This window comes from Trachinotus anak, unplaced genomic scaffold (assembly GCF_046630095.1).
Source record: "Trachinotus anak isolate AG129_WGS33_773 ecotype Australia unplaced genomic scaffold, CSIRO_AGI_Tana_v1 ptg000033l, whole genome shotgun sequence".
NCBI classification, from domain to species: domain Eukaryota; kingdom Metazoa; phylum Chordata; class Actinopteri; order Carangiformes; family Carangidae; genus Trachinotus; species Trachinotus anak.
Genome location: NW_027273884.1, coordinates 4,050,766 through 4,065,911, shown reverse-complemented (window position 1 = coordinate 4,065,911; position 15,146 = coordinate 4,050,766). Strand labels below are relative to the sequence as shown.

Here is a 15,146-nt window from a genome sequence, read left to right as displayed (position 1 = left end):
GCACGTTGTGTGCACATTGCAGAAAAACTCTTGCATGCCAGGATGTTAAAGTGACAGTTTGGGTTATTTGATGTAGGGTTGCGTGAGGTAGTTATACATAGTCAGTGTTCAGATCAGCACGCTCCCAGCTTGGAGAAGCAGCAGGAGATGCAAAAACTTGTTTTAGCCACTTTAGAAAAATGCCCACCGAAATAAGTTCATATCAATATCAAGCTAATATCACACAACCCTGCATCAAATAACCCCAACTATCACTTTAAGTCCACTTTTATCTCCACCACAAAAACTAGCAGCAGTCCATACTGTAATTAAGAGTTCTTTACAGTGGCTATATGCAATATTTTGATATTGATGATTGATCACATGGAGAATTTTAGCATCTTTCAGCTCAGCTGTTTTGCTTTAGCTCTGCAGACATTGTTTGATGCTTTGTGTGAGCTTGATGTTATCATTTCCACAGGGACACATTTGATCTGCATCTTCTGAAAACATCTGCCCAATCCGATAGCTGATCGTCTTTATTTGGACTGTACAGAGACCCAGATCAACGTACAGCCAACTGACTCCCACTTGATCCAAGTAACCTCACCACTGCCCTTTCTCATAACTATTCTCTCTCACTGGGATATTAGAATCTCTTGAAAACCCCCACATCTCCTTACTTGGTCTGATCACACCATGACCTCCGCACAACACTAGCTGTTAAAGACATAATTTGGCTTGACAACAAATTCTACCCAAAGATGCCTCCAAAGCTAACAGTTTTGAAATCCTCTAAATGCCTACATCTATTTAACACTTAACAGCTAGTTTGAATAAGTAGGGAGGGAAAATCACAGGAGCTACACAGCGTAGCACCATGCCTTTCACAGTATATTTTCTTCCAGGCTGCCTGTAAAACATTATATAACAAATGAACACTGAATCTTAAGCAGGTGAATCTCTAAGCCTACAGAATAACATCCATTTGACTTATCATAATCAATACTTTCCACAGAAAAAGAAGCAAACACAGTGGTACAGTCCCATCAAAGAGAGGAGCCGATGCAACAGTCTACGTAAACTGTACATTATTGGTAAAAACGTGGGTGTCTGTCGGGGTATTTCAACATCATTTTTTTCCCCCTTGCTGCTCTGTAAGGCAGAAAACATTACAGTGATGATCTGTTTGAAGACAGAGGAAGAAAAAGTAACAGAAGGAGCAAGACGGAGAGAGGAAGAGGGAATAGAAATAGAGGTATAACACTGTAGCTCAGGGGGCTTACGAGTTTGCGTTCAGAGCTTTTAGATCCGAGCCCCTGCTGAAGGAGAGTAAAAGTGAGATATCAAACAACTCAGGAGTGATGGGAGAGAAGAGTAGAGAGGTGGAGGAAAGAGAGAGGAGAGAGAGGGAAAAGCTCTCCTCTCCCTTGTGCTGTGTATGTGTTGTTTTTTTTTCCCTCGCTGCGTTTCAGTCGAGCGAGGGACGACCTTGCTGGGTAGAGCACAACGCTTCTCTCTCTTTTAAGTCCCACTCACTCTCTCAGTTCCCTTTGAGGATCAGCCAGAGGGATCAGCAGAGGAGAGTGATAGAAAAACGGAGAAAGATGGAGAGAAAAGAGACAGGCGGCAGACATGTGAAAAACAGGAGGGAAAGGGAGGAGGATGAGTTGGGGGGGTGGGTTGGAGAGATATGACCGAGAAGATGAGAGTTAAAAACTGGAGAAAGTGTTTTTTTTTTTTTTTAAGTAAGCAAGACATGATAGCTGTGATGGATAAAGAAACGAGGGATGGGAGGATGAATGGACAGACAACAAAAACAACGCACAAAATGATTGGATGATTGATAAAATGATTGAAATCCAACAGACAGGAACTACAGACAGAAAAAAAAAAAACGTGGAACATCCTGACAGCCTGTAACATCAGTGAAATCCAGTGGTGCCAAAGTACATCTGCCATTTCATATAATTAGGGCTCATTGAAACTATTTCCCAAACTGTTGTGATAGGATTATAGGTGTGACTATGTATTTGATTGTGAACATCTGTGATAGCATTGGGTAAAGATATAATGCTAAGTTTTTAAAGTTTCTCATGGGCTGCATTTTTTTAAGCAATGTCAATCAAAGTAAGGTCAGGTAAAGTTAGTACACCTCTCTCTACAGCAGTTTTTACTGGCAGTGGTGTGGTCTGCCATTCCTGCACTGGACTGTCTGACTGTGCATGAGGGATTTCACGTTGCCGCTAACAGCCTTACCGTTTACTGTTCACTCTCTTCACACTGTGTCAGAGCTGCATGAAATATCTGCTAATGAAAACCCAACCCAACCCATTTCCTACTGCTGCTGCGTCAAATTAAAAGCTTTCAACATGCAAACCACACTGTGGCTTTTATTGTGAAGCAACTCAGAGACCACAGTATGTTTGTCATCATCTGCTGCTGCAGTTTCAGCTGACCATTTTTAACCCAATGTCAGGATGCGTCTAGGTTTGATATTGAGTGTGGGTCACCTGTCTTTTAGCAGCGCTCGACTTGAAACCTAAAAATAGGCATTGGGTTCTGGTTATAGACAGCTGGATTGATTGAAACAGAAGCGCGATCATGATTTCTTCGTCAGACTTGCGTATGACAGACAACTGCACAATGCGACTGAAACGCCTCCTGCAAAGACAGGCCTCAGTTTTGCAAGGGAGTAATGGAAGAATCCGGAGCAGCCACAGTGAGCTGTGAAAAGAGTTATGGGTGACACACTGCAAACAAACAACTTCTCAGCGAGGTAACTCCACCGTGCTCTGCTGCTGTGTGGAAAACTACAAGTGCTGTGTGCAGCATGATATCAGATCATTGATTGCACTTCAATATTTGACCAACGTTATTATCTATTGACTAACCATTAAAAAAATGTGTGTTTGTTTGGCTGCATTGTAAACAGGTACCTGCTCTTCTATATTTCTGACAAAGTATCTGTCCCATTAGTGTTTCCTGTGGTATTAAACACTTCCTGTTACCATGGTAACCACTGGTGTGAACTAGGGGTGAAATATTGTGCATTAAAACTATGATTAAAAGAAACTATCAGACAGACAGGAGAGCAGAATAGGAGGTAAGGGAGCAAGGGAAGGAAGGATGGATGTGTGGACAGATGGAGGACATCTACACAGAGGTTGATTGATTTAAAGATAAAATGACAGGAAGATTATGGACATAAAGAAGCCCGGAATATTTTGACACTGAATAGATGTAGTTGATATGACAGCCTGTAATAACACTGAGATCCAGTGGTGCCAAATCCAAAGCTGAGCCAATTTGTTTGCCGTTGTCCACAGCTGCTACGTTCACCACTTCATAATATCAGAACTGATTTAAAGAATTTCCAAAAACTGTTTTGATGAAAATTTTATCATGGCATTATATGATACTGTGAACATTTGTGGTAGCTCGGGTTAATGCAGAACCTCCTGAATGTCGTAGTCTATCAAATGCTTGCGAGAAAAACAGAAATGTGCAGGCACACTGCAACAAATGAGTTTTCCTCTTCACTGGAGCCAATGCAGAGATAATGGGCAGCTACACAAGACCAAAGACTAACAAGGGTCAGTGAGGACACAGAGGAAAACTAACAGGGTAACAGATCTGCATAAACACATGTACAGCAAAAGGCAGACTCACACACACGCGCATGCTAAATTAAGTGGCATCCACAGTGAATACAGCACTGATGCACAAACTCGCACACACATGCAACCGTTTTGTCTTCAAACAATAGTGAAGAAGACATACATTCTTGCCCTGGGTCATGAATTAACACACTCCCACACAGCTGACAAAAAGGTGCACAAAAGCATGTAGCGGAGCACATTCATACACAGCCTTGATATGCATATGTGCAAATATCCCAAGACAAAGAGGCAACATTAAGCAGGACAGGAAGGGTGTTAAATGAGAGCTTGGCTCCACGCAGCACTGTTAAGCCTCTGCATTTTCACATGTTTCTTAGAGGGTGTGGATGAAGAGGGTTGGTTTTATAGCATCTCCTGCTTTATCTACCCCCCCGCCGCTGTTGCCAGCAACCACCCCTCTCCATCCCCTGCGCCGAAGATTCCCCACTTCCTGCTCTCCACTTTACTGCCTTTAGCCTCCTTCTGTCTGTTCTCCTCACACAACTGGCAGTGGAGCAGAGCCTCTAACATCACCACAGCAGCTTCGGTCTGGTCTGAGGTCAGTGTTTCTCACATACACACAGCTCCGTCATAAAATAGACATATGCAACAGATCTACTCCCGTGTCCATCAAAACAGCACATTCCTGGTTAAAACACAGCCAATTAATATGACTGTGAATGCACGTGACATGTGAGCCACTCAGAGCAAAAAAAAAAAAGGTTATTAAACTAAAACCTAAAGCCTGGATCTTTGTATTCAGTGCTCAATACAACAGTATAAATAAATGAAACATCCTGGAGGTTGTTCCACATCAAGGTTAGCAGAGCTGTGCCTTCTAAAGGAGATACAGCAGCATCTCTCACATTATTGCTTTGATACGCGCTTACACATGCACAGCACGGACAAAATGAGGATTATGTAGGACAAGCAGCAGGTAGGTGACCTTTGCTTTGTGTGGTGTAATTAGGGTATTTTGTAGCAGTTCCTGCATGAGGATAGGTTCTTGTCATAGTTCATTTCAACATATTGGAGTGGAGGAGCGCGCGTGTGTGTGTGTGTGTGTGTGTGAGTGCGTGTGCATGTATCTCCTTTAGCGGTTGTATTGGAGAGTAAGGGACAAGTGGACAGACGTGGTAAAGGAGAGATAATGTGCAAACATGGAATGAAAATGGGAGACGACAGAGGAAGGGAAGGACGGATGTGATTATCGTAAAAATGAAAAACAATTAGAGAGCAGGACAAAAAAAAAAAAAGGAGCCACAGAGGAGCATGGAGGATGAGCTAGAAAAAATAAAACACGGTGAGACAGGAGGATGAGAGAGAGAGTGAGAAAGAGTGGTGGTGGTGGTGGTGGTTGGGGGGGAGCAGAGGTCTCTTAACCTGGTGCGACGGGGCGTGTGCTTGTAAATAAACATCAGCCTGAGATTATTCCAAGCCCAGACTGTGGGGCCCTGAGGTCAGAGTGGGCCCATACCTGGCGCGCTCTCTCTCTCTCTCTCACGCACACACACACACACACACTTATCTATCTACTTATCTAGACTGTGTTGAGAGCAACGCCTATTCAAATACTGGGGCATGCACACAAACCCATGAACACAGACATACATTTGGGATATAAAAACCCACAAGCATGCATGCATCCAACACACAGACCCATCTGCACACACACACACACACACACGTACACACACACACACATCCAAATGTAAACTGACAAATGCACACCAACACGTACATACACACTAAATCTACCAAGACAAAAAATGGTTTTAAACAAAGAGAATACGTACACTGCTGAAGTACCCACTCACACATTGCCCACAGACTCACAGAAAATATTCCACACAAGCCTGCATGCACAAACACATACACACACATGCACACAGACAAACATGTACATGCAGTCTCTGTACTGTTAACACCCCAGATGTCAGCAGACATCCAGTCATCCCTAGCTCAGACGCTGTGTGTCATCCATCTCATTTTTTGTTCTTCTCTTATTGTTTTTGAGGAACCGACTGATGAGTCCAGACGCTGGGATGTGGGATTATTCACAATGACATAATATGTCGCTAGATGCACAGCGCACTCATGCTAATCCGTCAACTACATCTTGTATCCTAGAAAACGGGGGAGTGTCGAGAGAGCACACATCACCTTTGGCTGACCTTTCCTTCCCCTCCCTGTGATTCTTGAGGTATCTTGTCTTTATAATTGAGTTACTGCAACAAACTTGTAGAATTGTTTCATTCTTATATAGAATTAGCCTGTGATGGATGATAAATATAAGATTTGCACTAACTTAGGAGAAAACTGATAAATGGAAAATAGATGAAGTGACTGATTGATGTGATGTACTTACTGTTCAATGCTGGGGGACAGGTAGAGTTTAGGAAAGACTTGGGTGGCCTCAGCATCCTCGAAGCTCACTGAGAGAAGGGCCACATCCTCTCCAGGGTCCAGAGCTGTGTCCTGAGAAATGGGAATATAATTTCAGTAAAAACACAATACATGAGCAAAATACCATTAAGATATCTACTGGTCCACCTCTTTGGTCCCGACAGTCTCAACAATTATCGGTTGGATTGCCATGGAATTTTGTGCAGACATTCATGGTTGCCAGAGAAAGATGCAGACTGTCCAGATGTTTGGGTTTTCACTTAACCAGTTAAATATCACAATATCTACTTGATGGACTGGCACAACATTATGTACAGAAATTAATTCCGGTTCCCGGATGATGTCCTCTAATGACACTGGTGATCCTCTGACTTCTCCCGACCACCACAAGGCCGACATTTTGAGTGAAATGCCTTGACCACTTTTTTGATTGGATTGACATTAAATTTGGCACAGACATTAAAGTTCCCTTTAGGGTGAACTGTAATAACCTTGGTGACCCACTAACTTTTCATTGCGCCATCATCAGGCCAAGACTTTAACTGGTCCACTATTTTGGTTTCTGACCAAACAGATTCCCATCTGACCCTGCTGTACTTTACTTACTGCTTATTAGCAAATGATAGCATGCTAACACGCTAAACTAAGATGCTGAAAATCGTAAACATTACACCTGCAGAACATCATGATGATAGTGTTACTGCCACTGTGAGCATGTTACCATTTAGCTTAAAGCTAAAGCTTTAAGTACTGGAACAGCTGCTGGTGAGGCTTTAAACTCTGAAGTGTTGTTTAGCAGCAAAGAGCGACGAACACATGGAGATTGTCATTTAGCTACAATGAAACTGTTATCTGTCTAGAGCAGTTTGAGCTACTGCTCTGTGAATTTCCCACCCAAGTTAGAACTTTTGTAATTTAAAACAGTCAGTAGCTAATGTCAAGAGATTTGAAAATGTTTCATGTGCTGGTTACAGGGTTCAGATGTGATGGAAACCCAATGCTGGGTTGCACAACAAGTGTTCGAGTCCCAAAATATTGAAGGAGATGGAGAGGAGAAGAGGAAAGACACCAGAAGAAACATCTGTTTTGTTTCATGCCACATTAGCTTCAACAGCTGCACCATGAGGCTGAGCTGATGACTGGGAGCACCAATCAAATCATGTGTGAGATGGATGCAGAGGCCACCCGGAGCTGCTCGCTGCAAACCTCGTCTGTCTCTCCGAGGTTCTAATTTCTCATTCTGTGATGTTTTTCCTAGAGCGTGGCTACTTCCGAGGCACTGTCATTAGAGTGATTCCACATCAAGCACAATTCTGGGCTCTCTCTCCCCACAGAGGCTCGGCAGTGTTAATCAAATGTCTTACAGATGGTTTGAACTCATCCATTTGTTATAATCGCTGCCCGCCGTGGTGAGAGGAAATCTAACCACCATACATGATGGACAGAGGCAAAGTGAAACCAGTTTGCAGCAAGACGGCCTACAACGTGATCAGGCCTATTAACTAATTACACATGTATTGGTCTGTTAATCAAAAACCAAAGTGACCATTGGTTTGAGAAAAACATGTCTGAGTGGGTGGAAATTTTAATTCCTTCACTGAACATGTTCTCCCCCAGTGGAGCGGAATTAATTTTCTCTGCATGTAATCTAATGATTTTGAGCACAGTGTTGAATTAAAGACAGAACGAATAATCAAAACAATGAAATGAAAAAAAACAGACTTAGTTGCAGCCATTTGTATATGGCAAACATCAGGGTCCACAGGCAGCAGGTATTAAGAGTTTTGTCTGTGTGTCTAACATTGAACACAAATATAAGGGTCATTAATGAGCAGTACACTTACATACTTGCAGATCACAACAACGGCTGCGGCTCTGCCAACTGTCACGCGGTTTGCTTTGTCGCGGCAGATACAGGGGATAAAGACATAAGGAGCTGAGGGGAGGCAGTGAAAGACGGCAGGGTGTGTGGCATCCAAAAGTGTTGCCTGATGGAATCAGCTCACATCAATACAGTGTGCATTAGTAAACAAGAGCTGCCCTCTGTCTCACAGCAGCGCTCGCGGCCTCTGCCGCTGACGATGTGGGACAGACATGAACAGGCATGGCGATGCGGGGCTGGGGTGGGCGTGGGGTTTTTGTAAAAAAAGATTATTTTGCTCCAGTTTGTAGCTGTCAAGTCCCGTTCTCATCTTTAAAGGTGATTCAATGGATGCTTCCTTTGGACTGGAACAGAGTGAACAGATGAATGAAAATCAACAGGAAGGTGATAGGGCCGGGACGGGAACATGGGGCAGCTCCGCTTTGGCTGCAGTGGACCATCCTGCGATTCGGTCAGACCAAGGGTGCTGTTGAAGGGGCAGCCTTTTTGTGGAATGATTCAGACTCATCTTGTCCCAGAAGACAGCGAAGAGCTGTCACAAGTCATACTGCATCAGTGAAACAAACAAACAAAAACTAAAGGCAGACCCTTTAACTTTTAGCTATTGCCATTCTAAATTAATGTGCTGTGCAAGGGAGCTGAAGCTGCGCAGATAAAAATAGGTTTTTGTCTGGTTTAGTTAAGAAAAGCTGTGCATCAAACTTCACATGATTATTGCACAAACCCAAACTTTGTTTAAAACTGAGACGTAACATGCAAACACTGTCAGCAAAGTTTTAGCGCCAGTAATTCAGTGTTTGACACACACACATTTACTCTTGAAATAATATTTACACCTATTGCATTTAAAATAGCTGCAGCACTACTTCTGGCTCACAATCAACCTGTTGTAGAATTTTGTATAATTGTTGAGGTGTTTCAGGTGAAAGGTCATTTGTTAGTTGTCACTCCTGGAGTAACATCTTGACTGCATCTTGCAAATAGTTGCTGCTAAATCAAAGTGGACACTGCTGCTCTTGTTTTACATTTAAAGCTTTGCATACTTAAATGACATTGAGACTTTTATTGTGAAGGAACTACAGCAAATGCATTGTATTTATCAGAGAAGCTAACAGTGTAAGCGTGCAGCACTGTTGTTTCAATGTTGTGTAAGCACTGTTTTCAGAGGGCGACAGGATCTCCGAAACGCCGTCAAGATAAAAACATGGGTGTCCATGCATGCATCACAAAATCTGGCATAGCAAATCATGAGTGCACTAAATCTGTCATTACACCTTGTCTATTATGGCAAGCTTTTATTGCACCTGTTGCCTAAGAGCTGCTGCATTTTTCATTTTTTAATGTGTCACATTTGAAGATTTGTTTTCTAGGCTGAAGGTTGTGTTTGATTTCATGCTGCACCTTCGATTTCTCTTGACAAAATAAAATCAAATGTACTGCATGAAAAAGAGCTGACAGAGTTGTTCAAATGCCATAATATATAACAATGTATAACTGAAACTATCATAACATGCTTTGCTGTTGGCAGGGTGTGTAATCCTGCTGGCTAATATTTCTATGACAGGTACATCCTAGCTCATGTTTGGACTGGTTGGTGACCACTCTTACTACTATTACCGTAAAAAAAATGGATTCAAGTCATTTGCGGCCTCAGTGCAGCTGTGTGAGATCCACATCCATCACTAAAGGAAAGATTAAAAAAGGCCAATTGATTGTGGTTGCCAAACACTCAGTCAAAAAAAACCAGATCAATAAATGTGTACTGTAGCTTCAAAACCCACAATACCTAAGACATAGAGGAAGTATAACTTACTTTTAAAATACAGTGTTGTCTAAAAGTCTGAGACGAGTTTCCTATTCAACCGAATTGGAAAGTGGTCGCAGACTTTTGGACCATTCTGTACATTATTAAAATTTTATTATAGTATTAATAGTTTTTTTGTGACCACTGAGAGCTAAACAAAGATGTTTGTGTCTGAAGCTTTTGCATTTCATGATGCAGAGTTTTCATGCTTCTTAAGTGGGACGTATAAAATAAAGTGTAAAAGGGCAACACAAATGATTTACTTGACAGCTGGTTTCGATCATGGAATACACAATATGCTGAGGGGGCGTCTTTGCAGTGTGGTGAGAATTTGCAGGCATTTGAAATCTTTCTCATAATTTTCTGTTCCCAAAACTTTGCGAATCTACACAGGAAGCTAGTGAAAACATCTTAATGAGAACAAAAGTTGACCTTTTAACCCGCCTGCCTTGAAACTATTACTTAAATTGAAACAGAGGAGCTTTTCTCTCCATAATGAAATAAAAGCCCCCAAATGGCCATTAATGTTTCTGTACACACATACACACATCTACAGCCCTTTTAACCAAATACACTTGAGGGCATCTGCTGCTTGCTTATGTAAAGAGTTAGCAGAGAACGAACATTAAAAAAAGCCTTTGCTCCACAGGCCATAGGCAGGACCTTAATGAAGAGACTTCTTCGTTGGTAAGTAATGAGCACAGAAATGGCTTGGGTCAGACGACTGCAAGACTGCAAGGAGGGTGTCCTGCAGGGGTGGTAGTTGGACGTTGAGGCAGTATTTACTACATGCCCCCAGAGAATGTGACTCAACTGCTCAGGGACTGGATTTCCGAAAGCGGGTGAAGAGTGTGCACGTGTGCATGTGTTCGGACATCAAGGTTAGCGAGTGCCTCCAAGTCAAACCCTTTCACGTGGCCACCACCCCACGTCTTTCATCCTCCTTAGTCTTTCAGACATGCATGCATGCACGCGCACATAGACACACATGTGCAGACACTTTTCCTTGTGTCCGTTCTTGTGCCTCCTGATGCCCCGGCCTCTGGCATCTGCTCTGTATCGCATGTGACAGGTTGGAGATGTGACAGCTGTCCTTATGCCAGACCAAGTCTGGCCAAAGTCACAACACACACAAACACACTCATCTGCAAACGCTACACAGGGGCTTCACTGCAGGGCGAGTACGGAGGAGGTAAGGGCACTTTGTCTGCCTTCTTCGCCCAACTTTAAATGTCATGCCCAACGTAGTGGGGCGGCTTGACTGACAGCAGGGTTGTTGTGCAAGGACATGTCCAGCTTCTAGGCGAGCAGCTTTGAGTGCCCCTGTACAAATGCTGGACACACTGCTGCTTTTCCCCTGAAAAACAACTGAATGGACAACATTTTGGATTCCACGAGAAAATCCTGAAAGCTACAGTAAGTATTGGTCGGTGGCTGTAATCCAGGTGGGAGATTTTGAGGAACACTGGTGTTCAAGCTCAAGAAGATTCACTATATTTCACAAGAGTCAACATTGGCTACAAGCACTGGGTTATTGTCTTTTTGAGTACATTTATTTAAAACAAATTAACCAAATGGGGGTGGTGAAACACCTAGAAAGAGGCCCAGCCAGCTTCGTCCAACCACAGAGCCACGACAGACAGTTTCACTTCTGCAGGTTGCAGAATGGCAGGGGTAGATGTGCCAGTGTGCACCACCTGGAGGCAAGGAATGTAATAGCACCTGCAATTTTGAGACTTGTGCCACCTACAGGCTATTTGTTGCAACCGTTATTTTTTCATTCTTAGTTCAGCTAGCTGCGATTTACTGTGTTTCTGTGTCTGTGTCTGAGGTTGTCATTCATTTTACATCTGCAAACAGTCAGAGTTCTGTTATATGGTGCATATATTCTACCAAAAACTAAAGAGTTCACAATAAGCTGAAGGGTCACTGCATGTCCTCTCATCTGTAGGTCTGCTTTCCTGTTTAGCTTGCCTATGTTCAGTCCTTGATGCTCAATGTGTAAACTTAGGTTTTTAGGTAATTAAAATCATTCACATGTCTGTTGTTGTGGTTGATATAGTTGGATCTGGATAAGTGTGCCAGATCCAGACCAGCAGAATGGTAGATACACCTCTGTATACTCAACTGAGCGTCTGAATAGGTGAATGTCCTCACATGTTTGTTGGCACTTACTGCCCACGTCTGTTGAGCCACAGAAAAATAGAGCCCTTGGACTCACTCGTCTAATGGTCAAGTGTCTGAAAAAGCTTAATGTTATGCCCAGTTTATAAATGTTAACAAAGGGGGAAAAAATACAGAATGTTGCTGTTTTTCAACCTTTTTTTTTTTTTTAATATTATATCTGAATATCTTTTATTGAAAACCTGATTTTACCTATGTAAAAACAAAGTGTGGTAATCAGTGTCTCAGAGCAAAAATATCTTTCCCTTTTTTTTTCTTTTACAAGATTTTTTTAAGGTTAACTGCAGAACTTTCTGCTGTTCAGCTCTGTATGTACACGCTGTTATTCTAATAATGACTCCAAATTAAACGATTAAAAACACTTGAAGCTTAAAGTGTTGGCAAACAGATATGCAGGATTTACACAATAGGAGCTCTATTCTATTCACTTTGCTGGAAATTGCTGTCATTCTCCCACAAATTTCACTGTTGTCTTGTAAATATTGTTACAATCAGCACATAACAACGTAAAAATTGATTTAGTGTTCAATGTCAATGAGCTTTAACAGAGTGGAAACAAAAAGCACTGATCAGTACAATGGGTTAAAAATTACTTTGCATCCTTATCTAGAATATAGTGAATGAATGTCTGACATACAGAGTTATGTGTGTGTCAGCCTTTTCATAGGTTTGACAGTGACTTACGCCATCACACCCTAAGGACGGGAAGCACGGGGTCAAGGTGGCGGCCGCCAAAATGTCTGGTTGCATGACATGAAATGTTCTGATTGAGAAAGAGAGTTGAGGATATTGTTCCTAATGATGTGGCAGTGCTGCTGCTTGTGGGGAGGGGGATGAGTGGAGCCGTGGTGCACTCCAGGGGCCATGATGATCCTGCTCCCTCCACCTCAAAATACAGAACATGTGAGAGCAAGCGCAACACAAGTCAACACAACCCACTTGGCACGCATGTCCAAGAGGACCGAACGTCCTCCTCTAAAATATCTGCCCTTACCCATGCCTGTCCCTCGGACTCTCCTCTCCATCAAACTCTCAACTCATGTTGTAACTCTGAGGCTGATGTAACAGGCACAGTAAATGATTAACCAGGCAACTTTGTGCCCCCACACACTTCTACCCTGTGCCAAGTCTTAATTTTGACTTTAGAGCAATTGTAGAGAGATTATAAATCCACCTGGAACCATGCTGGTAGAACAGCACCCATACACACCTAAACACAGCCCTGTTGGCACAGTCGAAAAGCTTTGTGTACAGGGTGTGTTCGCAAGTTGAAGAATAAGAAAATGCTTGTCTGTGTGCCTCTCTGTTGAGCATACTTAAGAATGATGGGTGCGGCAACTAATTATAATCTCTCCAGAACTAGTTGCCAGACTGTTGATCAGCTATGAGTTGTGCAAGGCAAATTATAGAAATAAATCTAATACAGATGTAAGTATGAAATGTAATTAATGAATATGTACTTTTATTTGACTTATTTCATCTTCAGTAGGGCTGAATGATATGCAAAAAAAAGCATTAATTTACTCATTAATTAATCCAAATCTACAAAACTTTAGTTATTAAAAGTAGCAACAAAACAAGCAAACAAACCAACCAACCACAATTTACTACCACTAACAGTTTCAGTTATGTGTCCAGACTTTTTCAGTTATAGTGCTGATCTTCACTTTGGCCTTTTCATGAGTCTCTCTAATCCATTTTAAGGGAAATAATAGAAGCTGGAACAACTGCAAACGAGTCACAAGTGCAGTGTGTTGCAAAAGATTTAACCAATGGTGTCTCCACCCCAAAAAGCCACATGCTTAGCATTCACTGCTTGGAAATGAGATTGAGTGAGACACCTAATACTGAGTCATAAGCATGGGTGAAATATAGGTTAATACGAACAGCTGGGCCACAGCACAGTCAATATCCCTCTCCCAAGTCATATGAGGAGAAAGAAATGCACAGAATCAAGTGGCAAGAAAAAAATACAAGTATTATGCAGACATCATAGTGCAGTACTACCATCTATTCTGTACATTTAAAAACACTAAAGGGGATCTAACCTCTTTCTCAGGAGCTGGGCCACCGGCCAAAATCTTTACATTCTTAGCAGCAGTAACTGGCAGATGACCAACGGATGTGACATTGAGACACTTAAGCATGCCGACCGTGTTTCACAGAAACACGAGTCATACGTGTGACTATGGCCAAGCGTCACTGATAGTGTGTCACTGATCGCATGTCACTGCAATGATCTGGCCTTCGCTGTAGCGCAAGTGTGTGATGCTACGGCTTGAAGCCACAAGGGTGACTCAAGCATGTTTGCATATGGATAACTGCATGCCTGTGTGTTTTAAAAAAAAAAACAGAATTAATGCATCAGGTATATTCATACTGATGACACAATACAGACTGACCTACAGGTCAGGGACTTTTTGACCGGTGACGGTATTATGCGCAACATCTTTAAATCTCAAATTAACAAGATGTTTTATTGCACTGTGAAAGTCCTTTTTTTATCTTATGTGGCTTTGGAGACTGGAAAGCACTGACACTCATTGCAAACTGAGAGCAAAAGCTGAAAAGCCAAGAGCGAGCAGACCCTTAACGCGCTGGTTATTGTGGCATTTTCTGGGGGTGATAATTGTAATTGCATTAATATTGCTTCGCTGATAGTGTTGCAGCGTGTTTTTGTCCCATTTCACTGTTAATGAAACTATTCCAGTCATTTGAACCGAAGCAGCCCCTTACCCCTGTTTGGGACCAATGGCATGTTGAGGCCCAAACAGCCGTGAAATAAAGGCATTTACTGAAATCACGAATCATTTGGCTCATGACAAAAATGAAGATTTTCTTGAGTACTTATGAAATTGCACGGCTCACATTTCAACATGCACACATCCTGCCTACTTGTCCAATAGCTTACTGCTTGTGGTAACACACAGCTGTAATCTACTATACCACATGTGTAGAGTAGTATTGCAGTATTGCAAAAAAAAAAAAAAGTGAGTATAAATACTTTTGCTTAAAATAATGGATGAATAGAAATACTGTATGTTCAATTTCTACTACATCAATCTGGAAATTTTTTGCTTTCAAATTCTGCTGCTTTGAGACTATTTGCTATGATGCCTCCATTGGTGCTGCTGTTGCTTATGGCTTTGGGGAAATAAAGGAAGAAGGAGAAGGTACTGTAGACTTGGGCTTGGAGTCATTGGTAAGCCAAGGGTAAGAAAAAGGCCAA

The 15,146-nt window shown here is 42.2% G+C and overlaps 1 protein-coding gene across 1 annotated transcript in view; it reads right to left on the bottom strand.

Annotated features, from left to right (window-relative positions):
- Positions 1–15,146, bottom strand: part of babam2 (BRISC and BRCA1 A complex member 2) — a 75,452-nt gene that overhangs the window by 20,107 nt on the left and 40,199 nt on the right. Inside the window, exon 7 of the mRNA XM_071471103.1 lies at positions 6,010–6,119. Coding sequence (XP_071327204.1) covers positions 6,010–6,119 — 110 coding nt within the window. The remainder of the gene's footprint in view (positions 1–6,009; positions 6,120–15,146) is intronic.